Source organism: Primulina tabacum, chromosome 14 (assembly GCF_025594145.1).
Source record: "Primulina tabacum isolate GXHZ01 chromosome 14, ASM2559414v2, whole genome shotgun sequence".
Classification (NCBI taxonomy): Eukaryota; Viridiplantae; Streptophyta; class Magnoliopsida; order Lamiales; family Gesneriaceae; genus Primulina; species Primulina tabacum.
The window spans coordinates 4,658,938-4,681,367 of NC_134563.1; the positions used below are offsets into that span (position 1 = coordinate 4,658,938).

Sequence of the window (22,430 nt, forward strand, 5' to 3'; positions counted from 1 at the left end):
AATGGATTGCACCATTCGAATGGATTGTCTGATTCTTGTAGTTCGGTCTCTCCCTTTTCTCGTTCTTTGATGCCTATTCGGGTTGTGACACAATGAATGTTGGTTCATCCCAATATTCCTCATCAGCAATTGGACGAAATCTTCCCTCGTACGTGTCTACGTATTCACTCATCTGAAACCAACGTTGTATAAATTGTGTAGGATCTAATCCATACCATTTGGCGGTACATATTGAATGTGAACACGGAATTCCAAAGGTAGTCCATTTTCCGCATGAGCATTCATTAAGACTGAGGGTCACAACCTGTACACGTTCACCCCGACCTTGTCGCCCTCCCGTAACAACAGATGCCGATTGGTCTCTAATCTCGGTACGAACAACAATGTGTTCACTAGATCTCGAAGACCATTTCTCGTACAGTCGAAAAGCGTAATCAGGCCAAGGCTGATTGCTCTGAATCATATGTTGCCTTCGTGTGATACGATCGATGAAATACTGCACTGCAACGATTGAATGTCAACTGAACTAATGCTGATACAGGAAGTCGACGAGCACCCTTCAGAACAGAATTAAGACACTCTGACATGTTGGTCTTCATAACACCACGTCGCCATCCCCCATCGTGAGCAAGAGTCCATTTGTTTTTATCAATTTTAGAGAGAGAAACAAAAGTTCTCGATTCGAGATTTTTAATTTCATCCATGATGGCATCAAATTTACGTATTTGATGTTGTGTGCCTGCTTTCCAACACAGAGCTTTTAGGAACACATTTTTGAAATGTGTATTGAAATTAGAACATACGTGTCTAAGACAAAAACGATGTACGCCACGTGGATGTCTAAAATCGAGTATCTCCTCAACAGCATTAATGATTCCACGATGTCTATTAGAGATAAGGCACACACCTGTGGATCCTCGAACCACATACTTGCATAGAAGTTCCAAAAACCATTTCCACGAGTCGTATGTTTCCTCATCGAATATGGCAAATGCTAAGGGTAATATTTGGTTGTTTGCATCTAAACCCACAACTATAAGCATCTTGTGCTTATACTTCGTGTATAAATGAGTACCATCAACACTAATTATTTTTCGACAATGTTCGAAACCATCTATACATGGTCGGAAGGCCCAAAACACGTAGTTTAACACCTTCAATTCATACTTGTATCTCGGTAAATGGTTCCACTCTACAATAGTGCCTGGATTGTACTTCACAAGAGCACCCATGTACCTTGGCAAAAGACGTACTGAACTCTCCCATGTACCATATACATTTTCCATCGCCCGCTTTAAACTGTACCATGCCTTACCATATGAGATTTGATAATTATATCGATCTTTGACAAGTTGGATAACATATTTAATCTCACACGAAGGATCACACCGAACAATACCGGCAAGTGTTTTTGCAATCATATTTTTGTCCAAGTTATGGTGGTCTAACCCCACCTGGCTAGACATACATGTATGTGGACCACCATATTTCGTGATCTTGAAATACCCCAATTTTAATTTTAACGATGCACGAAAAACCCACCTACAATTGATATTTGAATATTTATTTTTACAACGAACTTTCCACAAAGTCTTTGTACTCTCCACAACTTGATATTCACGTCGAACAAATCTAACCGAAAAGTCCTTAACTGCTGCTATCAAATGCTTTTTATCTTTAAAAATCATGTTCGTGCAAAGTTCTCCTCTATCTGCGTTGTAATAACTCAAATTCGATGCAGATGGAATTCCAACAGAATCAGGGCATTTGATACGAATCCTCGTACGAATGAAAGCAAACACGATTAATTAGAATCGTGCCCTCAATTCAATAACGAACAAGGATCGATTATGTTGTCCCGATCTTTTGAAACAAGTAACGATTTGTGATATTCACCTATAAGTGATTAAAACTTAGCAACAAATATCAACGATAATAACAATCGAATTTCAAACGAACCTTCAAAGAACTTATTTTGACAATCCGTGCGAAAAACAATCGACAAACGCCACAAAGATGCAATCTTTGATAAGTTTGATTTGATTTTGAACAAAGCTTTAAAAGCCTTGAGAATTGAGAGAAACTCCTCAAAATATTTTTATCAATCTGAATTATTTCGTTCATGTCTATTACAATCATTATATAACCAATAAAACATGCAAAAAGTAGTATAGAAAGTCATAAAGAAAGTTGTGAACAATTTTGACACGGAAGGTCGCGCGGTAGCGCGTGATCTCGCGCTGTGGCGCGCCTTGTTCTGTATGTTCCAGCCTGGTGCGCGCGGTAGCGCTGAAACACGCGCGGGGGCACGCCTTGTTCTGCCCGTGCGCGCGGTAGCGCTGAATCACGCGCGGTTGCGCATGGGCGCGCGCGGCTGCGCCACTTGTGGCGCGGTGGCGCGCCTAGTGTTTCTTCATGCGCGCGGCTGCGCCGCTTCTGGCGTGGGTGCGCGCGTGCTGCTATCCTCATGATCATTTAGCACTTGAATAATATTCCAAATACTTCCATTATGGTGTCCATGTTTCCCAAGCTCCTCTATTTGATGGTGATGCAACCCGAACCCCTCGAGCCTTATTTCCAAGCTTTCATTGGTTGAATGAAGGGCAAAATTCAACATCTTCAATCGTTCTCTCGGGATTGGTTCTTGGTACGCATAGTGGCTGGCTAGATTCATATCATACCCCCCTTCTTCAAAAAGGTTTGTCCTCAAATCTTGTTTTTCTTGATAGCTAGGAAGATCAATACTTTTCATGCATTTTCCACAATCCTGAAAGTAGATTTTAACAATGCTCTGGATCGAACCGGCTATTTCATTAAAATAAAATAAACCCACTTTGCACAGATGTACATGAAGTGGTTTATTCAAAATAAAGATTCGCTCATCCTCACTCTTTTGAGCCATACATATAATTTCTTTTTTTGTTTGTTTGGCCTCTTTTTCACACAACTCTTTTTGTTCTTCGATGGCCATCCCGCCTTTTTTATCACTCTCTTTTTTCGGCCATCTCATTTTCTTTTTCTCTCAACTCATAATAAATTGATTCACCAATACATATTACATTCGTAGACAGTTGAGCGAAAGAAACAACTTGCACATCATCTAACAACTCACCCTCCACACCACAACACTCAATACTCGCATGAGACACAATTGGAGTATCAACCTCAACATTCAAATCATCCACATGTTTGGCTTCAAGGTTGGAAGTGGAATCCACTACCTTCACATCCTCATTTGGACAATGATGAAAATCATGTCCTATCTCTAGACACCACAAACATCGAATATCAGAAATACAATTATGTGAGAATTGCGATGTACCTTGCTATCCACGTTTTGAACTCCTCGCTGGTGTCGCCATGCTTCTCTCTTCTTTACTCATCCTTCCACTCTCATCCACTCGCCCATACCTTTCACGCAAATGTTTAAATTCTTCCTCCATTCTTTTCCCAAATTCTACCAACAATGACTGAAATTGACTATCAAGCATATTGTACCCCTTTTTGTTTTTGTTTTTTTTTTATCCAACAAATACGTAGAAAATCGCTACACGAAAATTCCTATTGAAAATCCTACGAGGAATTGAACGGATACGCTTACTTTAATCAAAAAGAACCAAAAGATCCGATACCAAATGATACGAATCCTCGTACGAATGAAAGCAAACACGATTAATTAGAATCGCGCCCTCAATTCAATAACGAACAAGGATCGATTATGTTGTCCCGATCTTTTGAAACAAGTAACGATTTGTGATATTCACCTCTAAGTGATTAAAACTTAGCAACAAATATCAACGATAATAACAATCGAATTTCAAACGAACCTTCAAAGAACTTGTTTTGACAATCCGTGCGAAAAACAATCGACAAACGCCACAAAGATGCAATCTTTGATAAGTTTGATTTGATTTTGAACAAAGCTTCAAAAGCCTTGAGAATTGAAAGAAACTCCTCAAAATATTTTTATCAATCTGAATTATTTCGTTCATGTCTATTACAATCATTATATAACCAATAAAACATGCAAAAAGTAGTGTAAAAAGTCATAAAGAAAGTTGTGAACAATTTTGACACGGAAGGTCGCGCGGTAGCGCGCCTTGTTCTGGATGTTCCAGCCTGGTGCGCGCGGTAGCGCCGAAACACGCGCGGGGGCGCGCCTTGTTCTGCCCGTGCGCGCGGTAGCGCTGAATCACGCGCCATGCGCGCGCGGCTGCGCCACTTGTGGCGCGGTGGCGCACCTAGTGTTTCTTCATGCGCACGGCTGCGCCGCTTCTGGCGCGGGTGCGCGCGTGCTGCTGTCCTCATGATCATTTAGCACTTGAATAACATTCCAAATACTTCCATTATGGTGTCCATGTTCCCCAAGCTCCTCTATTTGATGGTGATGCAACCCGAACCCCTCGAGCCTTATTTCCAAGCTTTCATTGGTTGAATGAAGGGCAAAATTCAACATCTTCAATCGTTCTCTCGGGATTGGTTCTTGGTACGCATAGTGGCTGGCTTGATTCATATCAGCATTGCTCATCATATATTATAATAAAGAATTTAGGTACGTCATATAAGGATAGACCGACAGGCGGGACAGATAATGGTAATGCATCGGGTCGGTGTTCAAGATTTGAAATGACTACAAAAGGATATGCATGCATATGATCACCAGTGTCGGTATGAGATGGACCAATATCAGCAAACGTGGCATTTTCGTCTTCATGCTCATCCTCATATGTTTCACTTGCAGTTGTATCAGGTTCAGTAAGTATTTCGGTGGCGTGAAGATGAACATCTAATGACAACTCACGTGATCTTTGTTCATCAGGTACGATAGGTGTCAATACATGACTCGATCCACTAGGATGCACACTCGGTGAACAATCGAAACCTGCATGATTTGTGTCAACCGAGTACCATCCTCTTGCACCAGAATCTCATCCTCATGTGGAAATCGGCCAGTTAACATTTTTTTCTACGGTGGCAGTAATATACCGATCCCATCCCCCAGTCCAATCATCCGAATTAAATCGATTTTCATATATTGGTTTGAAAAAAGCATTAGCGGAAGTACCGGCTTCATCATTAAATCCAATCGAATTGAACCCTTTAGTTATACATGGAATGTATGATTCAGGAACCTCAAGATGTACATTATGCTCGACGAAATCCGTTTCGATATACAATTCAATACATCGCATTTCGTTAATAGAATCCAGCATAAACTGTAAATTGTTGTCATCATTGATGTCAAGATCTACACAATGTGACTTATCCATTTAGGAATATTTTGTTGACAATTTTAGGTTAAATTTTGATTTTTCAATATTTGTCAGATGGTACACTATTTCCTTCAATTCATAAAAATTAATAGATCTTGGTATTCGTGTTGCCCTCAACGCAGTAGTACTATATTTTACAGTGTGATGTCCTATAATAACTTTAACACCTACGAATAAAAGCACCGGCACACTGTCCATTCCTAAAAAATAAAATTCAATAGGTCACATAGAACAAAAAAGTGATAATAAATTTTTTATATTACAATTGAATAGTAAAATCATTTAAATGTACACTTTTTTAATAACCATTTTTTAAATAATAATAATACTATTTATATTAATTCTATACAACAAATAAACTGTCGTATTAAATAGGATTGAAATTAATAATAAAATCATACTACATATTTTTATTTAATAAAGTAAGAACAAAAAAATATTTATAATAATAGATTTTTTATTATTTGTGTAAAATAAATCAACTGTAATACTTAATTTTTGTATAGCATGCCTAAATAAAACAACAATAACAATAATAATTTCAATTATAATAATTATTGTTACTCTAAAATAAAAAAATCTTATTTTTTATTTATATTTTATAAGTTAATAATAATACAAATAATAATAAAATAATAAATTTTCACAATATACTTATGAAATAAATTAATCACGCAAATAATTTTGTGTACAATACGTTAAAAACAAAAATATAAAATTTATTATTATAAATTTTATGTCACTTGTAAAAAAGAGTCTTGTTACCCTGCACCCCATGGTGCTGGGTATTCTTGGGCGACAGTTCTTTTTTTTTTTTTTTTTTTTAAAAAAAAATTTAAAAACAAAATCAACATAACATGCCATTAATATATGCCCAAATTTTTGAAACCTACCATACCTCACGCTCTAGAAGAAAATGAAAGATACACACCCCACGGTCAGAATCTTCAATTGAGCGCAATTGTGGAGATCTCGTGCGGGCTCTTTCCGGTCATCTTAAATCAGAAGAGTACGCTTCTCGATCGTGCAATTTACGGTGAACAAATTCAAAGTTTCTAAAATCATAAGGTAAATCGAGGTAGTTGGAAATTTCTTATTCCGAACATTTTTCGAATTTCGGATTTTGAAGGTAAATCTTGTGCGTCAAAAATCAAACACTCAAGCTGTCGGATATAAAAGTCGGGTTCGGTGGCTGTCCTATAAATCTTGATGTATTTTCGATTATTTTTTAGTTTTTATTTATAATCTTGAATTGACATTGAATTTTGGACTGAGTACACGTATCTTATCTATTTTTCGTTGTTAAAATTTGGCTGCATTCTGGGAATTTAAGTAATTAATGACTCAAGCAGATTACCTTCTTTTCCATGAGCTAGCTAGCATATCATTAAATTAATTTTTCGAATTTTGCATCAATTTTTTGCCGAGCTAGCCAGCATAGTATGTGTAGCAATTTTAATTTTGTTATTTTCATATTTATAGAATGGAAGAAAACAGCGGTGATGAACTGTCATACATTCCCCAAGTTGGAGACAATCAAAAGCCAAAAATAGGGATGAAATTCGAATCTTTAGAGGAGACGTTTTCGTTCTACAACCAATATGCACGAGAATCTGGTTTTAGTGCAATAATGAGCAATAGCAAAAAAAGTAAGAAAACAAAAGAAGTTATCTGGAAAAAATTTGTATGCTTTAAAGAAGGACATACAGATACAATCAGATGGAGTAAACAATCAAAAAGTGATGAATTAATAAAGGAAAGAGCTCGTGGTGAGATTAGAACTGGATGTAAATCAAAGATTTCAGTTGTGAAGGAACAAACTGGTCTTGGTTGGGTTGTTAGTACCTTCATCGAAAGTCATAATCATCCACTATCAACTCCTTCAAATGTGCATTTGTTACGCTCACATCGTACTGTTTCTGCAGCAAAGAAAGCACTGAGTCAACAGTTTGCATAAGCGAATGTACCTACTTGTCAACAAATGCGATTGTTTGAAATAGAGTCTGGAGGGCCTGAACATGTAGGTTGCACAGAAAGAGATATAAGAAACTACGAGAAAACGCTTAGGGATGAGCACAAGGGTATTGATGCCGAAACATTGATTGATTTCTTTCTGTCTGAGAAAGACAAGAGTTCAACTTTCTTTTTTGATTACGAGACTGATTCAGACAATAGATTTATTCGGTGTTTTTGGGTGGATCCTGTATCAAGGAGGGCATACACTGCATTTGGTTATGTAGTGGTGTTTGATACAACGTATAACACCAACAAATATGGGATGATTTTTGCACCATTTGTAGGAGTTAATCATCATCATCAAACCATTGTTTTTGGTTGTGGATTTTTGAGTGATGAGAAAACTGATTCTTTTGTTTGGTTGCTTAATAAGTTTCTAGAAGCCATGCCTAAAGGAGCACCAAACTTGATCATAACTGACCAGGATCCTGCTATGACGAAAGCTATAGCTGAAGTTTTCCCTAAAACAATACATCGATATTGTTTGTGGCACATTCTAAACAAATTCCAAGATAAATTGAACCCGGTGACTTTCCGTGACCACTATCAAAGCATAAAAAATGTCATTGTACATTCTACGACATCCATTGAATTTGAGAGATCATGGGAAGAGGTTATGAATTATGCTAACTTGGTAGAAAATGATTGGCTGTCATTGATGTATGAGTTGCGACATAAGTGGGTGCCGGCTTATTTCAACCATGTATTTTCTGCAGGAATGTCAAGTAGTCAGAGGTCTGAAAGTTCACGTGCATTTTTCAAGAGGTACGTCTGTAGCAAGAACTCATTGATGGATTTTATAATTCGTTTCAATAAGGCACTTCGACACCAAAGACACAATGAGTTAGTTGCCGATCATACTGATATGAACGAGCGGCCAAAGGTTAAATCGAACTGGCCAATGGAATTGCAAATGGTGAATGTATACACGAAAAACAAATGGTTGGAGTTTCAAAATGAAATTAGTCTGAGTCATGGTTATTATGTGCAACAAGCATCTATCGGAATTGAGTTTGGGGTTTACAATGTAATTAATTTTCAAGGTTCTTCTTCTGCCAAACATAGGCTGCTTACGCATGACATACAAAGAGACGATATATCATGTAGTTGCATGAAATTTCAATTTGAGGGTATTCCGTGTAGGCATATGTTAGCATTTTTTCGTATCAACCAAGTGTTCCACTTACCTGATCAATATATACTCAAACGGTGGACAAAAGATGCAAAGATTGGCGTACTAAACAATATGGCTGAGCAAAATGTGGTCGACGATCCAGAAAGGTGTTTGATGTCTAGACATATGAGGTTATCTTGTAAAGCTTCAGCTTTAATTGACGTTGCATCTTTCAGTGATGAGGGGACAAACTTCTATGTTGAACAGTTTGATTGTATTGATAGCAAAATAAAGGAGATGAATATTAATAGAACATTAAGCAGTGGAATTCAAAGTAGGAGAACCATGGATGGAGCCATTGGTATCATTGATCCTTCAGAAATAAGAACAAAAGGACGTGGGAAGAGACTAAAATCATCGAAGGAGAAGTCAACATCAAGGGGCAGACAGTGTCGTGGATGCGGGCATCGAGGTGTGTCACATGACAAACGCAACTGTCCAAATTTGAAAGACGGGTATGCATTGATTAATTTTTTAAAAATTTAATAAATTCTTTAATATTAGTACGGATGGCAAAGTTCGTTTATCAGGTCAATTGTAAATAATGATAGCACATATGAGAACTCAGATGAAGAAGATTTTGGATCAATAGATAGTAACTCAAATACATAAATTATTTTATGCATTTAAGTTTTGTTTCTTTGATAATATTTCACTAATCATCGTCTTCATATTTACAAGTTGTACAAACATGTGGACAACTGGAATGGGCTTCGATGACTGAAATTAATCTGTATGTATTTATGTTTCTGTTGCTGGTGTTTGTATGGTGCTAAATTTTGATAAGATAGTGCTCTGCTAAAATGTTTGTGCTTTACTAAAGTTAAACTTCAATTACATATTTTGTTGGAAAGACATTGTGAAGTTGTGTTCATATTCCTTGAATAATAATAAGATAGTGCTCTGCTGATTTTTGATGCAATTGCTGCTGCAGGAATGGGGCTCATCGAGCTGAGGAATGTTGTGCTACTGAATTGCTGGAATGTCGTGATATGTTGATTTCTGATAAATAACATTGCTGGAATGTTGTGCTACTGAAATTTTTTAACTTCAATTGCAAACTACTGTAAATAGTAGCACACATAATTTCGTTGCATGTATCCCATTTAGTAGCACACATAATTTCGTTGCATGTATCCTAGTCGAATTGAAGGTGGCCAAAAGCTAAATCAATGCCACCTTATGATATTCTGGGGAAATAAAATTTTATTGAATTTTAGAGTTGTTTTAAGTCAAAAAGTAACTATAAATCAAAGTCCTAGAGATGTAAACATAAAGTGCTGCTTACTGCTAAAGATGTAAACAAAAGTAACTATAAATCAAAGTACAATTCTTAAATATAAACATGTTGGAAACTAAATTTCGGCGTTTGACAAAATATGAACCAACTGATACGCGCAATTCAGCAACTGGACTTAACAACTGAAATCAGCTGATCTAATAAAAAAACTGATCAGTTGGAAACCGATCAGTTGATACATTCAGCCGTATGCTTTTAAGCTAAGCATCCTTCAACTGAACATGTCTCGGAAAAGAACATTCAACCGACAAAGAGACATAGAAGACTGCAACTGAATATGAAACGCCGCACTTCAATCAATACAGCTTAGAACAACGCATTTCGGCTAAAGCAGTTAAGACGCCGCATTACAATAAATGAAGCAAACAATGCCCAAGAAATAATGAAGTGGCAATCAACGGATACAAAGATTCAAATATATCTCAAGTTACCGTTGGAAGGGAAGCTTATAAATATGACAGAAGAACAGCTGAATAAAGAAGAAGATCACTCTACTCAAAGTTTGCCGTTACTCTGCCAAAATCCTAGCTCACTCTTACTTGGTTTATTCGTAGCAGTCAAGGCTACAATTTGAGCTCACTAGCACTTTATAATAATCGTTAAATTCGATAATGCTAAGATCAGTTACGCACTGAGAACATTTTGTAATACTAAGAGTTTCAGCTTTTGGCAGTGATAAGTCCAAACTGAAATGGGTCAGTACAAATCTTGTATTCGATCAAAGTCTTTTAGTGGAAATCTTATCCTTGAGATAGAAGGGGTGACGTAGGAGTAATTGAAATCTCCGAACATCCAGAAACAATCCTTGTGTATTTTATTTCAGTTTTGTATTCTATCTGTCAGTCAGTTACTTTCCGCAACTACTTTAGTTTAACTGATTGTCATTGACCAGCAAGATTCCGAGAATCAGTTTGTCACCTAACTGAACTCAAAATTCGAAAAGATCAGTTTTAATTGTGAGTGTTTATTCAACCCCCCCTTCTAAACACTCTTGACACGTTAATCGATCCTATCAAGTGGTATCAGAGCGGTTGAATCTTGTTCTTGAATACTTTTGATCTATAAACTTGCTAGCATGACTTCATTCAACAAAATTCCTATGTTCTCCAGAGAAAAATTTGATGATTGGAAAATCAGAATGCAGGCTCATTTAGCTGCACAAGATGATGACATGTGGTATGTCATAACTGATGGACCCATGAAGATTCTAAAAACAAATACAGCAGTTGCCATAACAGAAGGGGCACCACAAAGAATAGAAAATCCCAGAGATGAATGGACAACTGAAGATAAAAGAAAAGCAAATCTTGATAATGTGGCTAAAGACATTCTGTACAAAACGCTGGACAAAGTAACCTTCAGCAAAATAAAGATGTGTAAGACAGCCAAAGAAATTTGGGAAAAGCTGATCCAGCTGTGTGAAGGAAATGATCAAACCAAAGAAAATAAACTTTCTGTTGCTGTTCAAAAGTTTGATAACATCAAAATGAAAGCAGGAGAATCAATGCACGAGTATGATGAAAGAGTAAGCAGTATCATCAATGAGTTAAATGCACTTGGAAAAGTGTATACCAACAAAGAGATTGCACTGAAGGTAATGAGAGGTCTTCCCAAGGAATGGAATGTCAAGACCATGGCAATGAGGGAGTCCAAAGATCTGAACCAGATTGAACTTCATGATCTGTTTGCTGATTTAAAGGCTTATGAATTTGAGCTGCAGACCAGAGAAGGAGAACCATCTACCCCTGCAGCCACAACTGCTCTAGCTGCTGTCAGAACAGAACCAATCAGTTCAGTCGAAAAATCTGCTGATCAGTTGAGCAGTGATGCTATGTCATTGTTCACCAAAAAATTTGGAAGGTTCATGAGAAAGAATCAAGGAAACTTCCAGAATCCATACCAAAGGAACAGCTCCAAAGATGAATCAAATGCCTGCTACAACTGTGACAAATCAGGTCACTTTATTGCTGATTGTCCTAAACCCAGGAAGGACAGTCAAGGCTCAACTGATAGAAGAAAGAAATCATATGAACACAAAAGAAGACCCAAGGAAGATAATAAGTCCTTCAGAAAGAAACATAAGGTACTCTTAGCTGAAGAAAACAAATCTAAATTGGCAGAAACTGACAGTGAGGAGTCAGAACCAGAAAGCTCATGCAGCTCTAGTGATGATGAGGAAGTCAAGTGCTTGATGGCTAATGATGCAGAAGAAGAATCATCTAGTCAACATGTATTTGATTTCAGCTCAACTGATTTCACACGAGAAGAACTCATTCTAACACTACATGACATGGTAAATGAGTATCAAAAGCTTGCATCATCATTTGAAAAAATCAAAGCAAAGCAAACTGATCCCACAGACAATAAAACCAAAACTGATGAATCAGTCGATGGGTTGAGTCTAAAAAGGGAAATTTCTGAGTTAAAAGCAGAGAGAAACAAAAATCAGTCATTAATCCAGAAGTTGATTCTTGAAAACTCAAAACGGACTGAGCTCATTCAGTCTTGGAACAAGTCATCTACTGCATTGAATGAGATGCAGAATTCACAAAAATCAGTTTCTGATAAAACTGGTTTAGGGTTCAACACTCAAGGAGAAATGTATCCAAATGATACTCAACCAAAGCTAAAAACAGACAAAGGAAAATACATTCACTTTGTCAAAACAACAGTGGTACAAGAACAAATTGAGCCCAGTAAACTGATTGAGCAACCTACTGAGAATATGAACAAGGCTAGAAGATATGGGATTGGTTATAATCAAAAATTCTCAACTGATTCACAAAGTCAGTCATCAAAGAGGTTTCACAAGAACTATTCGAATAGCTATTTCAATTACTATAACTGCAAGCCAGTTCAGAAGAGATATAGACTGAACAATCAATTGAATAAAGCTAAAACACATATTGTATCATCTGTACACTACACACCAAGCACACAAAAGCCGAGAAAAACCATTTGGAATATAGCTACTGGAAAGTCTGTTAGACTAATCCAAGTGTGGGTTCCTAAGGGACTAATCAGTTCAGGACCCAAATAGATATGGGTACCAAGTTATATTATGTGTGTGATTGCAGGTAACAGGTACAAACAAGAACTCAATATGATATTTGGACAGTGGAAGTTCGCAACATATGACAGGAGATGCAGGTGCGTTATCTCAACTGATCAAATACAGTGGTCCAAACATCAGTTTCGGGTACAATTTCAAAGGTAGAACTGTGGGTAAGGGTAAGCTTATCCATGGTAACTTTACTTTTAAAGATGTTCTATTAGTAGAAAACCTGAAGTATAACTTGATTAGCATCAGTCAGTTATGCGACAGTGGATTCTCAGTACAATTTGACAAAAACTCATGTTCAGTCAAAACTTCAACTAATGAAATCATACTAACTGGCAAACGTTGTGGAAACACATATAAAGTCAGTTGGAATGATCAAACTTATGCACCAGTTTGTTTTATTGCTTCCAAATCGTCTAAAAACTGGTTGTGGCATAAGAGACTAAATCATTTAAACTTTAAAACCATTGCCTATCTGAGTAAACATGAACTTGTAACTGGTTTGCCCAAAATAGACTTTTCAAAAGAAAAACTTTGCTCAGCATGTCAGTATGGTAAACAAGTACGATCCTCTTTTAAAAACAAGGGCTGTAAATCTTCATCCCGATGCTTAGAACTGTTGCACATGGATCTCTTTGGTCCTATACCAGTCATGAGCTTAGGAGGAATGAAATACACCTTGGTAGTCGTAGATGATTTTTCAAGATTTACTTGGGTTATTTTTCTCAAATCTAAAGACCATACTGCTTCGCAATTAATAAAGCTCTTCAAAAGACTTTTAAATGAAAAATCAGTTGGAATTGATCGAATCAGATCTTATCGAGGAACTGAATTCATCAATCAAACTCTTTCAAATTTCCTAGAAAATGCTGGAATTAAGCATGAGCTCTCAGCAGCCAAAACTTCCTCAGCAAAATGGTGTAGCTGAGAGAAGAAATCGGACTCTTAAAGAAGCTGCTAGAACGATGCTTGCTGATTCTGGTATTTCTCAAAGATTTTGGGCAGAGGCAGTAAACACTGCGTGTTACACTCAGAACAGATCAATGATTAATAAAAATCATATGAAAACACCATATGAGATCTGGCATGGAAGAAAAAGTATAATTACTTATTTCAAAATATTCGGCTGCAGATGTTTTATTCTTGATAATGGTAAAAATTATTTAAAAGCTTTTGATGCTAAATCTGCAGAAGGAATATTTCTTGGATACTCATCAGTTAGTATAGCTTATAGAGTCTTCAACAAGAAAACCCTAAATGTTGAAGAATCTGCTCATGTTGATTTCGATGAAACTGAATTAACTGATAAGCCAACTGATCAAGTTGAGCTAGTTGATCGATTTACAGATATCAGTTTGGAAGATGATGACAAAAATGAAAGTCATGGCAATCAAAACATACTTCAAACACCTGAACCAGAAGTACTGGACCAATCAGATGTACAGGAAGTCGTTGCTGATGATCAGTTGATAGAGCATAATGATAACATTCAAATACCAGTTGACGAAGCACCAACTGAGACTGAAAACTGTGTTAAGTTACCAACTGAAGAAATTGCTGATACAACAAATACTGAGTACAGATGGAGAAAATCACATCCACCTGAACTGGTAATATGAAATCCATATGATCCAGTAAGAACTCGCAATCAAATGCTAAATTTATTTATCTATTCAGCTTTTGTTTCACAACTAGAACCGAAGAAAACTGATGAAGCTCTTGCTGATCCTAACTGGGTAAATGCAATGCAAGAAGAGCTAAATCAGCTCACTTATAACAATGTCTGGAACTTAGTTCCAAGACCAATTTCAAAAACTATTATAGGTACAAAATGGGTATACAGAAATAAACTGAACGAGAATGGTTCAGTTGGACGCAACAAAGCAAGATTAGTGGCACAAGGATATAGGCAAGAAGAAGGAATTGACTATGATGAGACGTATGCTCCAGTTGCAAGACTGGAAGCAATCAGAATTTTTCTCGCTTATGCATCACACAAGAACTTCAAGGTCTATCAGATGGATGTAAAGAGTGCATTCCTGAACGGTCAACTACAAGAGGAAGTATATGTTGAACAACCCCCAGGTTTTGTAAATCACAACTTTCCTGATCATGTATATCATTTGAACAAAGCCTTATATGGTCTTAAACAAGCTCCCAGAGCTTGGTACGAAACTCTTTCAAAATTTCTAACTGATCATGATTTTTCTGTTGGATCAATTGATAAGACCTTGTTCAAATTTGGTAAGAATGATCACATTTTATTAGTTCAAATTTATGTTGATAATATCATATTTGGGTCAACTAATCCCAAATTATGCGAAAAGTTTGCTAAGCTAATGCGGGATAAGTTTGAAATGAGCATGATGGGTGAACTGACATTCTTTCTTGGACTGCAAGTGAAGCAACTGGAGACTGGTATATTCATCAGTCAAACTAAATATACAAAGGAGCTGCTGAATAAATTTGTCATGGAATCATGTTCAGCTGCAAATACTCCCATGAGCTCATCAGTAAAATTGGACACTGATCAAGGGGGAATATCAGTTGATGCGACATTATATCGAGGTTTAATAGGTTCATTGTTGTACTTAACTGCCAGTCGTCCTGATATTGTATTTGCTGTCTGTATGTGTGCTAGATTTCAAGCAAATCCTAAGCAATCACATTTCTCAGCTGCTAAAAGAATTTTGAAATATCTTAAGGGTACACAAAATGTTGGGTTATGGTATTCTAAAGACTCTACTTTCAATTTAGTTGGATATTCAGATGCAGATTATGCAGGATGTAAGCTTGATCGTAAAAGTACAAGTGGATCTTGTCAGTTTCTAGGAGATAGACTGATCTCTTGGTTCAGCAAAAAGCAGACATCCATAGCTACCTCAACAACTGAAGCAGAAGACCTTGCTGCTGGTAGTTGTTGTGCACAACTGATCTGGATCCAGCAACAACTGAGAGATTATGGAGTAATTACAAATGAATCGCCCATATTTTGTGACAATATGAGCACAATTTCCATCACCTATAATCCAGTTCTTCACTCAAGGACCAAGCATATAGATGTCAGGCACCACTTCATTAGAGATCATGCTTTGAAGAAGAACATTAGACTGGAGTATATTTCAACTGAGCAACAAGCAGCTGACATCTTCACCAAACCATTACCCGAGACTAAGTTTTCTTACTTTCGCAATATTCTTGGTTTAATTGACTTGTCTTAAAATTATTATTGATGCTGTTTTACTAATAAAATTCTGTGCAGAAAATAAGAACACAACAACAAATTGGAAATGATACTTTATTAATAATAAAATCGATTCCATCTTACAGAAGATAAATTAGGACCAACTGAATCTTGCCATTATGTAATCCAATTATTCAACTCATAAATTCGGATTCTAGAAAATGATTCAGTTGTAGAAATCTTCTCAATCACATGTCATTCCTTCCATAGCATTTCTTGTAACAAAACATTGTCATCAACCAGGTCTGTAACATGCCTGACTTCAAAACGATCAATGTATTTTCTTGTTGTTGCTGCTTGAGCACGAGAAGGAGCAGCACCACTACTACTTATCCTCTGCAAATCATGAATTTTGAACCATGTTGACATCACTTTCGTCAAGACATATTCCTCCATCGTTTTCTTCAACTCTTCTAAATAAAGACTTAATATATTACTTAATGCTTAACTGATTTCAGTTCATAGTCAACTTATATAAGTTAGTTTTTCATCAGTTCATCTGTTTAAGTTCGCAATTCATATATAACAACTGATGAAATTTATCATTTGCAGGAAAGAGAAAAACAAAATTAAGCTCATATAAATAATTCATTCAACCATAAACGTTTGCACGGATTACATCATCATATTTTTCTTCTACAACAATTATCCACATTTTCAACCAAGTGGATAAAGGTGCGGTAGATGTCTTGACAAAGCTCTGAGAAACAGCTATGCGCTTAAGGATTTTCAGTTCCTTTCGAAGCATTAGCTGATAGATATGACCATCCTTAAAGATGTCCACCCACACAGCTATGTTCAAGTGCTCCCGCACTCTTTTCAACTCTGCCACCAGTTCGGGAGTGGTAGCCTCTCCAGTATTATACAGGAACTCAAGCTTCTGTAACTTTTCCCAGTAGTGAAGACTCTTATAGAAGACTTCATCTTCTATAACAACCTTCCTGGTCTCCAGAGCAAACGGCGAAGCACTCGAGCTACTCATATCTGCCATTCTTTTTGTCTTGAATATTTTCACCAATATGACTGAAACTAACCGTGTTACTTCTCTTTATAGCCGAAAATCATGGAAGCTGAAGGGCCGTCAACGTTTCAGCAAACGATAATCTTTCTGACCTTTAAATTTATTTTTATATCGTCACTTTAATTATTCTATGCACCGATTAAGGGGGAATATCAGTTTTTAAGAGGTTAACTGAGAAGACAAATGTTAGTAAACTCTCAACTGAAAGGACACAGTCTTACAACTGATCGTTCAGTTGGGTATTTCACTAATCTTCTCACATAAGTTAACTAATTAATCATATTATATTCCAAATCAAATGACGTGACTGCAGTTTCATAACGTTGCCTATTTTAAACCGCTCACTTTTTTGCACACACGCTTACAGCACACGTACACATATTTTTATTCAAATTTTTTCATGGACTGACATGTGTCCCGAATTTGAACAGTCACGTACAAATGTACTATGTCCGCTTCAATTCAATTTCTTTCTTACGCATACATCATCTCACAGAGCAAACTCATACACTCAGAGCTTGAATTTTGCAAAATCTCAGGTTTCTTTACTATCAGCAATGGCAAATCAGATCCCTGCTCATATATTGAATGCTATGGCTATCAACTTTGAATCAGCTTTATCAGTCGAAGAAGTCAATGTGAAAAATGTATTTCTGAAGCTTGAATCAACTGGGCTGAGGATATTCTTGGGGCAATACTCGCAGGAGATTTACCCAAAAGAACTCCAGGACCTCTACTCAAATGGATATATCAACTCTGATGGAAGCATCATTTCCACTATTAATGGTCAGTTGGTGACCATTTCTGAAGATTCTTTCGGAGAAATCTTTTCATTACCTTCTGATGGACTGGTACACCTTGCTGATGTTAAAGCATCAGATATTGAAGAAATACAAACTGCACTCTCTGCTGATGGACGGAAAATCAAAATTTTCGATCCTAAGAAGGAACTGAAGCATGAGGTTCAGTTGCTGGCTGATATCGTAGACAAAGGGCTATTGGCTAAGGCAGGATCGTATGCCGCCCTGACTTTGGAAAAGTTTCAAGCTATTACGGTTATTATGGCTGGAAGAAAATTCAACCGAAACAACTAATTTTCAGTATCTTATAGAATATGTTTTCCTCCACCAAGCAATCCAAAGGATTTGCAGTGCCGCTGAGCTATTTGATGAAAGTCAAAGGGTTGGTGGCTGATGATTCGGAGCGATTATCTAAATTCAAAATTTTCAATGGGGAGAATGTTCTGCCACCCAAGACTAAATTAGATATCTCTCCTGATCAGTTCGTGAAGATCAAAAAGGAGATTGGAACGCAACAGGCTGCTCCAAAATCAGTTAAATAGACCAAGACATTGGCTCAACTGAAGACAGTTAAAAGAAAACTGATTATCAGTGAATCCGATTCCGAGAAGACGCCCTCTCCAAAAGTTGCCAAGAAACCAAGAACACAAAGGACAAAATTACCAACCACAGTAGAATCTATTCCTACTGAAATGCTGAAATCTTCGGATGCCCAACAACCTATCAAAGCAGTTCCTCTGAAGATCATCCCACCAGAAATCTCAGCTGGTGCAACAAAGGAAACAGTTAGGATCAAAGCTCCTCTAATCTATATCAATCGTCCTGCTGTTCTAGCACCTGCCAGACCCAAATATATAAAGATTATAGAACTGGTGGATACTACTCGTACTGGATTGGAAATTCCACACATCCTCAGTACTGAAAAAGGCAAGGGCAAATTGATTGAAGAGCCCAGGCCATCCAATCCCATTCAAACTCATATTGATCTTGTTTGGGAACAGGTTAATAATTTTGCAGCATCAAAACTTCAATCATATGATGCCTGGACCGCTTACAGAACTCAGATTTTTGCTAAGCAGCTGAAAAAGAAATCCCAGCTGAACAAGTTTATCAAACTGGAAGCAATTGTCCTCAAGATGGTCAAAGCTGCCACAATTGTTCAGGCTTTGGAGAGGAAAACCTATTTTTTTTACCAAATTCGAGCTAAGAAGCTATCTCAACTGCTTGAGAAATTGAAGTCAAACTACATTCCCACCAATCCAACTGCTTATAATGATCGAGTTGTGATCACCCAGCTAGATACAGATCTTACTAGCTTGCAAGCTCAGATAAAAGTATGGGAAATGGATCGGGAGTTAGTTCTTCCTGAGGAAGCCTCTGAAGAAGAAGAAGAAGAACCCTCCTCTCAGCAGAAAGAGCCACCCTCAGAACAAACTATTGTTACAACTGAAGAAACAGTTCAGGATGTGCCACAATCATCTGCTGTGGAACATCAGCTGTACTCTGAAGCCGAGTTGAATTTTGCCAACATTGATGAAATTATTCAAGCAGTGGTGACACAATCTGTTATTAATGAACCTTTATAGTTGATCACTCCGCTGATCAAGCAGCTGAAGAGAATACCATCTTAACTGAAGAGCCAGTTAAGGCCGCCATTTCTGAACCAAATGATCCAAGAATGATGTCTGCTCAATCACCAGATCACCAAATTGCTGAGAATCCGGAGGCTTTGTTGCCTACTTCTGACAATCCTCCAACTAAAGAGTCAGCTCGAATCTCAGATGACTATCAAGCAGAAGCATCAGTTCATGACTCACTAGCTGAAGATCCTGCAAACTCTCACATTCAGCAGGAAAGCTCAAATGCTGAACAACATCAGTCTTCACCTCATCTGGTCCAAGTGGCAGTAACTGAAACAGATGTTCCAGAACCGAATATTGCTGAAACAATGATATCTGAAAGAACCATGGTGGTTTTTGATCAAGTCTCACAGGAAGCTGGAGCGTCAGATCAGCCAAATCTTAACTCCGCCAAAGATCTTGATTTTGTTCTTGCAGAAATTCAAGAAATTCAGCATGATATATATAGAGTGATTAATGATCTGTACAAGATTCAGCATACTCAATTAGAACATTCTCTGAAGCTAGAACATTCAGAGAAACTGAAAGCAATTCAAGAAGCCTTAAACTCTCTGTTTCAATCAATGGAAGCAATTAAGAAGAACAAAGGTTTGGCTGAGAGTCTCTCCATCACTCAAGACGTTATCAGCAAACGAGTTGAACATCTAGAGACGCTTGTAACAAGAAAAATAGACTCGTTGCAAAACACAATGCTCTCTGTTGTCTCTAGCATATCCACTACTGTCAATGTTTTATCAACAGATGTTCGGAAATTCTCATTGAAAATGGAGTTGTTTGACAAAAAGAGGGAAAAGATCAAAGAGATTCTAGAACTACAAAAGAAATCTTCTCGTTGAAGAAAAATCTCTACAGATTCGTGTAGTCCATTATTCAGTTGATCAATCTCTTATTTTATCTCGTTGAAGAAAAATCTCTACAGATTCGTGTAGTCCATTATTCAGTTGATCAATCTCTTATTTTATCTACAATGAGTTCAGACATTCAGTTATTAGTTACTTAGTTTTGTCAAACACCATAAAGGGGGAAATTTTTGGAAACTAAATTCCGGCGTTTGACAAAATATGAACCAACTGATACGCGCAATTCAGCAACTGGACTTAACAACTGAAATCAGCTGATCTAATAAAGAAAACTGATCAGTTGGAAACCGATCAGTTGATACATTCAGCCGTATGCTTTTAAGCTAAGCATCCTTCAGCTGAACATGTCTCGGAAAAGAACATTCAACCGACAAAGAGACATAGAAGACTGCAACTGAATATGAAACGCCGCACTTCAATCAATACAGCTTAGAACAACGCATTTCGGCTAAAGCAGTTAAGACGCCGCATTACAATAAATGAAGCAAACAATGCCCAAGAAATAATGAAGTGGCAATCAACAGATACAAAGATTCAAATATATCTCAAGTTACCGTTGGAAGGGAAGCTTATAAATATAACAGAAGAACAGCTGAATAAAGAAGAAGATCACTCTACTCAAAGCTTGCTGTTACTCTGCCAAAATCCTAGCTCACTCTTACTTGGTTTATTCGTAGCAGTCAAGGCTACAATTTGAGCTCACGAGCATTTTATAATAATCGTTAAATTCGATAGTGCTAAGATCAGTTACGCACTGAGAACATTTTGTAATACTAAGAGTTTCAGCTTTTGGCAGTGATAAGTCCAAACTGAAGTGGGTCAGTACAAATCTTGTATTCGATCAAAGTCTTTTAGTGGAAATCCTATCCTTGAGATAGAAGGGGTGACGTAGGAGTAATTGAAATCTCCGAACATCTAGAAACAATCCTTGTGTATTTTATTTCAGTTTTGTATTCTATCTGTCAGTCAGTTACTTTCCGCAACTACTTTAGTTTAACTGATTGTCATTGACCAGCAAGATTCCGAGAATCAGTTTGTCACCAAACTGAACTCAAAATTCGAAAAGATCAGTTTTAATTGTGAGTGTTTATTCAACCCCCCTTCTAAACACTCTTGACACGTTAATCGATCCTATCAAAACATCACATACCAACATGTCTTAAGTCTTACCCATTTATCATATGCTGCTTACTGCTGCTACAAGTACGTACAAAAGGTTCTAAAACTTGATAATGTATTTTCCAATTCAACAAAGGTAACAACTTCCAAACAACATATTTAATCATGGTCACTAATTTGTAGAGATTTCAAATTCTCTACAATCGCTTCCAAATTCTTCTTTATCTCATCCAAGTTCTGTTCTATCCCTTGCAACTTCTTTATTTGTTCTGTCTGCAAAACTTCTCCCCTCGTATTTGAACTTGAAAATGTAGGTGAACTTGAACTTTCATTTGCACTAGAGTTGGAAGAAGTGCCTGCAGTTTGTTTTACCATAAATGCGTCATAAGCTCTTTCTGCCTCATCTCTATTTTTGAAAGACTGGTGGAAAGCACCCTTATGTCCGGTAACTTTAGAAGATGCTTCTCTCCCACGTATCATAAATACCTGGTTCACGTCCAACAAAGACAACATATGTTTTCCCCTAAAATGTACAAAAATTCACAAACTTTTTCAACACGCAGACACAAAATATTATAACTATAAGCAATTAATAATTTATAACTCACCATTGTCAAAACTCAGCAAAACAAGTACAACAATGATTCTGGTCCTGTGCATAGCAAAATGAGTTGGAACTAGAACATGTATAATATTTCAATCCAAGCATGTAATCACACGTAAAAAGGAATTGCATGGAACAAAAGAATTCTTACCATTCAAATTGCACCTTAAATCGAATTAGAAAATGTCAAATCTTCCCTTTAAGATTATTAAATTTTTAATAGCCATTTTGAAATATTGAAATTCGTTTTATTACAAAAATCGAAAATGTGAAATGTTCCATTCCACAATTTTTTTTTTGGACATGGAATTCAAATTT

At 37.0% G+C, this 22,430-nt stretch overlaps 2 protein-coding genes across 2 annotated transcripts; one reads left to right on the forward strand and one right to left on the reverse strand.

The window, feature by feature from the left end:
- Nucleotides 1–73: 73 nt before the first annotated feature.
- LOC142523707 (uncharacterized) lies at nt 74–1,286 on the reverse strand. The gene is made up of 2 exons (XM_075627439.1): nt 908–1,286; nt 74–501 (listed from the first exon to the last, which is right to left on the reverse strand). Exons 1-2 carry the CDS (start codon nt 1,284–1,286, stop codon nt 74–76), a joined length of 807 nt encoding a protein of 268 aa, XP_075483554.1.
- Nucleotides 1,287–6,199: 4,913 nt separating this feature from the next.
- LOC142523708 (protein FAR-RED IMPAIRED RESPONSE 1-like) lies at nt 6,200–20,307 on the forward strand. The gene is made up of 6 exons (XM_075627440.1): nt 6,200–6,341; nt 6,756–7,096; nt 7,577–8,875; nt 19,476–19,795; nt 19,883–19,992; nt 20,271–20,307. Exons 2-6 carry the CDS (start codon nt 6,757–6,759, stop codon nt 20,305–20,307), a joined length of 2,106 nt encoding a protein of 701 aa, XP_075483555.1. The 5' UTR covers nt 6,200–6,341; nt 6,756.
- Nucleotides 20,308–22,430: the final 2,123 nt, after the last annotated feature.

Bases quoted from the DNA above. Each gene is read 5' to 3' on its own strand.
- LOC142523707 (XM_075627439.1), bottom strand. From the start codon at position 1,286: ATGGAAAATGTATATGGTACATGGGAGAGTTCAGTACGTCTTTTGCCA. The intron at 502-907 runs GTGTGTGCCTTA...CAATCGTTGCAG, and splicing joins TGTGGTTCGAGGATCCACAG to TGCAGTATTTCATCGATCGT.
- LOC142523708 (XM_075627440.1), top strand. From the start codon at position 6,757: ATGGAAGAAAACAGCGGTGATGAACTGTCATACATTCCCCAAGTTGGA. The intron at 7,097-7,576 runs GTCTTGGTTGGG...CATTTGTAGGAG, and splicing joins AGTTGTGAAGGAACAAACTG to TTAATCATCATCATCAAACC. The intron at 8,876-19,475 runs GTGTGTCACATG...GAACCTTTATAG, and splicing joins TCGTGGATGCGGGCATCGAG to TTGATCACTCCGCTGATCAA.